The sequence below is a fragment of the Oncorhynchus gorbuscha genome, linkage group LG10, assembly GCF_021184085.1.
Source record: "Oncorhynchus gorbuscha isolate QuinsamMale2020 ecotype Even-year linkage group LG10, OgorEven_v1.0, whole genome shotgun sequence".
Classification (NCBI taxonomy): domain Eukaryota; kingdom Metazoa; phylum Chordata; class Actinopteri; order Salmoniformes; family Salmonidae; genus Oncorhynchus; species Oncorhynchus gorbuscha.
The window spans coordinates 85,672,117-85,681,254 of NC_060182.1; the positions used below are offsets into that span (position 1 = coordinate 85,672,117).

Below are 9,138 nucleotides of genomic sequence, written 5' to 3' on the forward strand. Positions count from 1 at the left end.
CAGATACATACCACCTGTCTAACCTTCCAACCCTACTACAGTAGTGATCAGATACATACCACCTGTCTAACCTTCCAACCATACTACAGTAGTGATCAGATACATACCACCTGTCTAACCTTCCAACCCTACTACAGTAGTGATCAGATACATACCACCTGTCTAACCTTCCAACCCTACTACAGTAGTGATCAGATACATACCACCTGTCTAACCTTCCAACCCTACTACAGTAGTGATCAGATACATACCACCTGTCTAACCTTCCAACCCTACTACAGTAGTGATCAGATACATACCACCTGTCTAACCTTCCAACCCTACAACAGTAGTGATCAGATACATACAACCTGTCTAACCTTCCAACCCTACTACAGTAGTGATCAGATACATACCACCTGTCTAACCTTCCAACCCTACTACAGTAGTGATCAGATACATACCACCTGTCTAACCTTCCAACCCTACTACAGTAGTGATCAGATACATACCACCTGTCTAACCTTCCAACCCTACTACAGTAGTGATCAGATACATACCACCTGTCTAACCTTCCAACCCTACTACAGTAGTGATCAGAGACATACAACCTGTCTAACCTTCCAACCCTACTACAGTAGTGATCAGATACATACCACCTGTCTAACCTTCCAACCCTACTACAGTAGTGATCAGATACATACAACCTGTCTAACCTTCCAACCCTACTACAGTAGTGATCAGATACATACCACCTGTCTAACCTTGCTGCACTGATACCACCTTCATTACCTTTTGGCCATGTGTGCTGCCTAACTTTTGCTTTCCTTACTCTCCACACATCAGAAAGCTCAAACTCAGTTAATAGACCAGACAGGCAAGTGACTGACCGCAGATGAGGTCAACAGTAAAATCTACTGTACAGTTCCAGTCCCCCCCTAAAACCATACACCCCTCTTGGTCACACTGTCTTTAGGTTTCCTTTATTTGATCAAATACAGCAATACGCTCTGTACCCTCATTAGGAGCATAAACATAAAAACAACATAAAAATCCCATAACATTCTCCTTGACCAATAAAACCCGTCCCTTGACAATCTCTGTTGTAGATACCACAGTCACCCCTAAGCCTGAGGAAAACAAGATGGCCACCCCAGCACTGAAATTAGTACCATGACTGAGTACATGCTGCCCCTCCCACCACCTACCCCAGTCAACCTCATTTTCCTCATCACTATGTGTCTCCTGTAGGAAAACTACATTAAGCCTTTTCTGTTTTATTACTTCTAATACCCAAGCCCTCTTATTCCTGTCCATTCCCCCATTAATACTGAGAGAACCTACCCTTAGTACCTCCATATAGAAAAGAGAAAGGAAAAGTGAAACCAAAGAGAAAAAAGACACCCAATGAGGCATGATCATCATCATTGTTTTAATTCTCTGTGAACCTGACCACATTTCCCACCACCTTTAGCTGCTGTGACAGGCAGTAAGACATTTTCTCAAGCGAAAACGCTTCTTCTCACTCAACTGGTCTAACCCCACCGTCTTCTCTAACATCACAGCTGACCTCACAAACTTATCAACGTAAAAAAATCTGCCAATTTGACAGATTTCCCAAAAGTCTGATCCAGGAACCCACTTACCTCCTGTAGATTGTAAATTGAGTCATCACCAGCTGCTATCTTATCAATAGAGATATCCATATCCTTCTCCTGATCCTCAGCTGAGGCCACAGACCACTGACTCCCCTCTACCACATCCCTTTCAACACTCCCCACTTGCACCCCATCACTCGTACCAGGCATCTCCTCCACTACCTGGGAGTTTAGCTCCACCTGAACCCCCTCCTGTACCCCAGCACTCATACTGTGCACCTCCTCACCAGTCTGAGGAAATGGTTCTTCAGATACATCCTTACCTTCTACAACAATACTTTTCTGTTGCGTAACATTTCCCTCTAATACAAGTTGCAACTCCGTACCCTCAACATAATAACTTGTTCCTCAGCAACAGGTGCTTGTGGCTGCTCTACCACTGTCGGCTCACCTCTCTCTACATCAGTGGGCCCAGACGTTATGAGGACCACCTGCGCCCCTCCCTCGGCCTTCTCCCTGTTCAGGCAAGCCTGTCGCTTATGACCAACATCCCCACACTCAAAACACAGTTGACTACCCGTGCTAGCATAAGCCATACACAATCTGTTGTTATACTTGAAACAATAACTCCAAAGTCTGCTCCGGTGAGTCCAAAAACATCAACACTTGTCACCGAAACGACATAACCTGTTTCAACACCGGGTGTTTGCAACCCAACGGGACAACCTTAATTGAACTTGCGAACTTCCCAAACCGTAATAACTCACGCTCCAATAGCTCATTTGGAATAAACGGCTGTACATTTGAAATCGTTACCCTTGTTGACGGAGAAAAAAGTGGCGTAACTTGAATAAACATTCCTGTAAGAAGTACGCCATGCTCAACCATACGATCTACAAGGCACTCTTCTTTAAGAAGTACGCCATGCTCAACCATACGATCTACCAGACACTCTTCTTTAAGAAGTACACCATGCTCAACCATCCGATCTACAAGACACTCTTCTTTAAGAAGTACGCCATGCTCAACCATCCGATCTACCAGACACTCTTCTTTAAGAAGTACACCATGCTCACCATACGATCAACAAGACGCTCTTCTTTAAGAAAAACCACCACCGCTTTATTCATCCGTGACACGTAAGCAACATTCTCATATCCCACCTTTCTCCTACGGCGACCAGAAACTCCTCCACAGTGACAGTAGCTTCAGTAACACACCTAAAGCAGTGCCGAAGTGACAGGGACGGCGTCCCCATGTGGGTCGTCATCCCCGCCAAAAGCAGGATAATTTTGACACGAAAAACAATAGACTTAATTCTACCACAACAACTAAATAAGAATAAGAATGACAACCTTAATCATGCTTAGGAAGACAAAAAAAGATACTACCAAGAAAAGGAAACCAAGATATCTAACTCTACACAACACAATTCCCAGCATGCACCAAACACTCCCAGCATGCATATTATTATTATTTCACTTTTGTATATTATCTACCTCACTTGCTTTGGCAATGTTAACACGTTTCCCATGCCAATAAAGACCCTTGAATTTAATTGAGAAAGAGAAAGAAAGAAAGAGTTGAATTGAGAAAGAGTATAGCAGTGACACAGTAGCAGGTCCACCATTTGTATCTGGCACAGCTGATTAATGAGATCCCATTGACTCTGCTCATTCATATTCAGGAAACACATCTACATCTATCATGCTGCTCTGGCCTGATCCCAGAGAGCCAAGCTGAAAGTTGGTGGCTGAAAGACACAATGACACTGAACACCGCCAGAGCAGCATGCATTCTTCCCTGCCCTGCCTCCAGTCCTACCATACCAAACCTCAACAACTGGAGAAACACATGGTCTCTCTCTCTCTCTCTCTCTCTCTCTCTCTCTCTCTCTCTCTCTGCCCTCACTCTCCCTCACTCTCTCTCTCTCTCTCTCTCTCTCTCTCTCTCTCTCTCTCTCTCTCTCTCTCTCTCTCTCTCTGCTCTCTCTCTCTCTCTCTCTCTCTCTCTCTCTCTCTCTCTCTCTCTCTCTCTCTCTCTCTCTCTCTCTCTCTCTCCCGTCCACCTGAAGAGGGAAAGTTATCTCCCACCATCTCACTCTGTTGTCAAAGCCACACCCATACCCTCCCATACATGCACACATAGGGAAATGATTTTCCTGTGTAACCTGATTTCCTGTCATCTCCACTCCGTTCTCCACCTGTTGAGGGTGAAGTGCGGATCACTCCGGGGCTCACTCTCTAGGCCACAACCTCACACTGGGACTGGAGTTAGTTGATCAGAGAGAATTTATTCTACAGATACAAGACAACATTTGGAAGAGGGAGTGACAACAAATTATAAAATGGCTTCCAGTTCATTTTCCCCAGAAGAGGATTTATCTTGTCCTGTGTGCTGTGACATCTTCGTTGATCCAGTCGTTCTGTCATGTAGCCACAGCGTCTGTAAAACCTGTCTTCAGAACTTCTGGAAACAGAAGGGATCTCAGGAATGCCCATTCTGCAGGAGAAGATCCTCGAAGACTGAACCTCCCTGTAATCGGGTCTTAAAGAACCTGTGTGAGTCCTTCTTACAGACAAGAATTCAGAGAGATTCAGCAGGACCTGCGGTGCTCTGCAGTCTGCACAATGAGAATCTCAAGCTCTTCTGTCTGGAGGATAAACAGTCCATCTGCTTTGTGTGCCAGGCCTCAAAGAAACATAAATATCATGACTGTGTCCCAATAGATGAGGCTGCACACCTGTTTAACTTGCTTTAGATTTACATGAGTCATGCTGAAACTGCTTTCCTGTCATTTGGCAAAAGTGATGACCTTTCGGAATTATGAACCCACTATAGTGTCAGACTAGAACCAAAAGGGCAGAGACATATCTTGTTTGGAGCTATGTTAGATTCCATACATGTACTACTGTATGTGAGTAGTTGTCAGGATTATACTAAACCAACTAGTGTCGAGGCTATTTGAATCAAAATTTTAGGACCCCTTTAGGTATAGAAAAAAAACATACAAAAATGTTTTGATGAAACATTGAATTTAGTCTTACTGCTATTTAGCCCATAGAAACACAATGAATAACAGATTCATACAGTGCATTGGGAAAAAATATTCAGACCCCTTGAATTTTTCCTCTTTTTTTACATTACACCCTTGTTCTAAAATGTAGTAAATTATTTTTTAAATTCTTATCGATCTACACAAAATACCCCATAATAACAAAGTGAAAACAGATTTTTAGAAACTGTCGGACCTTATATAGACAGGTGTGGGCCTTTCGAAATCATGTCCAATCAATTCAATTTACCACAATGGAAACAGGATGCACTTGAGCTCATAGCAAAGTTCTGAATACTTATGTAAATAAGGTATTTCTGTTTAAAAATGGTATATATATTTGCAAAACAATTATTAAAAGAAGTTTTTGCTTTGTCAATACGGGTATTATGTGATACAAATTTAAAAAGGATTTTAGAGTCAAGGCTGTAACGTAACAAAACACGGGAAAAGTCAAGGGGTCTGAATACTTCCGAAGGCTCTGTACATCCATTCATTTTTTAAACTGGTACCTGGGCTACCTTCAGATTGTGGACAAAACAACCAACATGCATGAGTTTGTGAGAGTCTCACCTTTCTATAGAGGGGTAATATTATTACATAGCCCAAAATGTTCAGACGCTACAGACAGAAGTTGGAAGATGGGCGGTACCATCTTCCAACAAAGTCCAGTGGCGCTTGTGGGGGTCGTGTAGCAAAGTCTCATCTTTCCATAGAGTTTGCAGGCCGAACCGTTCAGACGCTACAGATGTTTTCGTGAGATGACCGATATTTGGGATATCTCCAGGTGTGACAAACACCGCTGAAGCTCGGCCACACGTCAATCGTTGAGTCCATCCTCACCTCCTAAATCAGCGTCTGGTTTGGGTCTGCGTTGTCCGGTCTGCAGAGAGGGACACAGGGGTGACACAGGCCCTCCATGAATGGATCTACAGCACCTTTGGAAGTATACAGCCCCTTTCTACAGCCCCTTTACTTTTTCAGCATTTTGTCACGTTAATTAACTCCAGGGCAAGGAAGTATACAGGAAATCCCGGTCACACCATCCTCCAAAAATTCACCTCTGGCAGGTGGTTCAGGTCACTCATGATCAAAACTTCCCACCACCTGAAGCGTCCCCCCCCCCGGGTTGTGGCCCTCACCAACAGGCCACCTGGCCCAAAGGAGGCTGCTGAGGGGATCTGGCCCATAGCGACTAAAGTCACTATGCTGTATACTGCACATCGCATCAAGCCATCTCTGAACTGTAGACAAAAAAGCTACACTATACTGCATTGCACTCTGTCCATCTTTCTGCATTTAGATATATTCTTAATGATACTGTAAATGTAGTATCAGTAAGAATATATCTCCACTGTATATCAACCATATACCCACCTATATCAACCGTATACCCACTGTATATCAACCATATACCCACCTAAATCAACCGTATACCCACCTATATTAACCGTATACCCACTGTATATCAACCGTATACCCACCTAAATCAACCATATACCCACCTATATCAACCGTATACCCACTGTATATCAACCGTATACCCACCTAAATCAACCGTATACCCACCTAAATCAACCGTATACCCACCTATATCAACCGTATACCCACCTATATCAACCATATACCCACCTAAAGCAACCGTATACCCACCTATATCAACCATATACCCACTGTATATCAACCATATACCCACCTAAATCAACCGTATACCCATTGTATATCAACCATATACCCACCTAAATCAACCGTATACCCAACCTATATCAACCGTATACCCACTGTACATTTGTATATCTGCTCATTCTCTTATAACTCTATGCTCACTCTACCTGGTTGTATATAATGTATGTACAATTTGTTTAAACTTCATTGTCTGTATTCTGTCTCTAAATGTTGTCTCTCAGGCAGCTCCATATCACCAAGAAACATTCTGACTGTGTATTTGGTGACTAAAGGTGATTCTGATTCCACCTCAGATGTGGAAGGCCAAACATTGGTGGAGGCAGTGGTTTGAGACACAGCTCAGTCCATGCAAACAAATCAAATCAAATGTATTTATATAACCCTCTTACATCAGCTGATATCTCAACTTACTGTACAGAAACTCAGCCTAAAACCCCAAACAGCAGGAAATGCAGGTGTAGAAGCATGGTGGCTAGGAAAAACTCCCTAGAAAGGCCAAAACCTAGGAAGAGACCTAGAGAGGAACCAGGCTATGAGGGGTGGCCAGTCCTCTTCTGGCTGTGCCGGGTGGAGATTATAACAGAACACGGTCAAGATGTTCAAATGTTCATAAATGACGAGCATGGTCAAATAATAATAATCACAGTGGTTGTAGAGGGTGCAACAAGTCAGCACCTCAGAACGGCATAGGCAAGATGCAGTAGATGGTATAGAGTACATAATACACATATGACATGAGTAATGTAGGGTATGTCAACATTATATAAAGTGGCATTTTTTAAAGTGGCTAGTGATACATGTATTACATCAATTTTTCCATTATTAAAGTGGCTAGAGTTGAGTCAGTATGTTGGCAGCAGCGAATGGCTGTACCGTACTGTACTGTATACGGTGTCTAAACCTTTATAGTGTCTCAGTGTCTAAACCTTTATAGTGTCTCAGTGTCTAAACCTTTACAGTGTCTCAGTGTCTAAACCTTTACAGTGTCTCAGTGTCTAAACCTTTACAGTGTCTCAGTGTCTAAACCTTTACAGTGTCTAAACCTTTACAGTGTCACAGTGTCTAAACCTTTACAATGTCACAGTGTCTAAACCTTTACAGTGTCACGGTGTCTAAACCTTTACAGTGTCACAGTGTCTAAACCTTTACAATGTCACAGTGTCTAAACCTTTACAGTGTCACGGTGTCTAAACCTTTACAGTGTCACAGTGTCTAAACCTTTACAGTGTCTCAGTGTCTAAACCTTTACAGTGTCTCAGTGTCTAAACCTTTACAGTGTCTCAGTGTCTAAACTTTTACAGTGTCTGTGTCTAAACCTTTACAGTGTCTCAGTGTCTAAACTTTTACAGTGTCTGTGTCTAAACCTTTACAGTGTCTCAGTGTCTAAACCTTTACAGTGTCTCAGTGTCTTAACCTTTACAGTGTCACAGTGTCTAAACCTTTACAGTGTCTCAGTGTCTAAACCTTTACAGTGTCTCAGTGTCTAAACCTTTACAGTGTTACTGTGTCTAAACCTTTACAGTGTCTCAGTGTCTTAACCTTTACAGTGCCACAGTGTCTAAACCTTTACAGTGTCTCAGTGTCTAAACCTTTACAGTGTCTCAGTGTCTAAACCTTTACAGTGTCTCAGTGTCTAAACCTTTACAGTGTCTCAGTGTCTAAACCTTTACAGTGTCACAGTGTCTAAACCTTTACAGTGTCTCAGTGTCTAAACCTTTACAGTGTCTAAACCTTTACAGTGTCACAGTGTCTAAACCTTTACAATGTCACAGTGTCTAAACCTTTACAGTGTCACGGTGTCTAAACCTTTACAGTGTCACAGTGTCTAAACCTTTTCAATGTCACAGTGTCTAAACCTTTACAGTGTCACGGTGTCTAAACCTTTACAGTGTCACAGTGTCTAAACCTTTACAGTGTCTCAGTGTCTAAACCTTTACAGTGTCTCAGTGTCTAAACCTTTACAGTGTCTCAGTGTCTAAACTTTTACAGTGTCTGTGTCTAAACCTTTACAGTGTCTCAGTGTCTAAACCTTTACAGTGTCTCAGTGTCTTAACCTTTACAGTGTCACAGTGTCTAAACCTTTACAGTGTCTCAGTGTCTAAACCTTTACAGTGTCTCAGTGTCTAAACCTTTACAGTGTTACTGTGTCTAAACCTTTACAGTGTCTCAGTGTCTTAACCTTTACAGTGCCACAGTGTCTAAACCTTTACAGTGTCTCAGTGTCTAAACCTTTACAGTGTCTCAGTGTCTAAACCTTTACAGTGTCTCAGTGTCTAAACCTTTACAGTGTCTCAGTGTCTAAACCTTTACAGTGTCTCAGTGTCTAAACCTTTACAGTGTCACAGTGTCTAAACCTTTACAGTGTCTCAGTGTCTAAACCTTTACAGTGTCTAAACCTTTACAGTGTCTCAGTGTCTAAACCTTTACAGTGTCTCAGTGTCTAAACCTTTACAGTGTCACAGTGTCTAAACCTTTACAGTGTTACAGTGTCTAAACCTTTACAGTGTCTAAACCTTTACAGTGTCTAAACCTTTACAGTGTCTCGGTGTCTAAACCTTTACAGTGTCTCAGTGTCTAAACCTTTACAGTGTCACAGTGTCTAAACCTTTACAGTGTTACAGTGTCTAAACCTTTACAGTGTCTAAACCTTTACAGTATCTAAACCTTTACAGTGTCTAAACCTTTACAGTATCTAAACCTTTACAGTGTCTAAACATTTACAGTGTCACAGTGTCTAAACCTTTACAGTGTCTCAGTGTCTAAACCTTTACAGTGTATAAACCTTTACAGTGTCTCAGTGTCTAAACCTTTACAGTGTTA

At 42.3% G+C, this 9,138-nt stretch overlaps 1 protein-coding gene across 1 annotated transcript in view; it reads left to right on the forward strand.

The window, feature by feature from the left end:
* Positions 1-3,820: 3,820 nt before the first annotated feature.
* LOC124046964 (E3 ubiquitin-protein ligase TRIM35-like) overlaps positions 3,821-9,138 on the forward strand; it is a 12,469-nt gene continuing 7,151 nt past the window's right edge. The window contains exon 1 of the mRNA XM_046367712.1: positions 3,821-4,327. Within this exon, the coding sequence (XP_046223668.1) occupies positions 3,925-4,327 (403 nt within the window). The 5' untranslated portion in view covers positions 3,821-3,924. The remainder of the gene's footprint in view (positions 4,328-9,138) is intronic.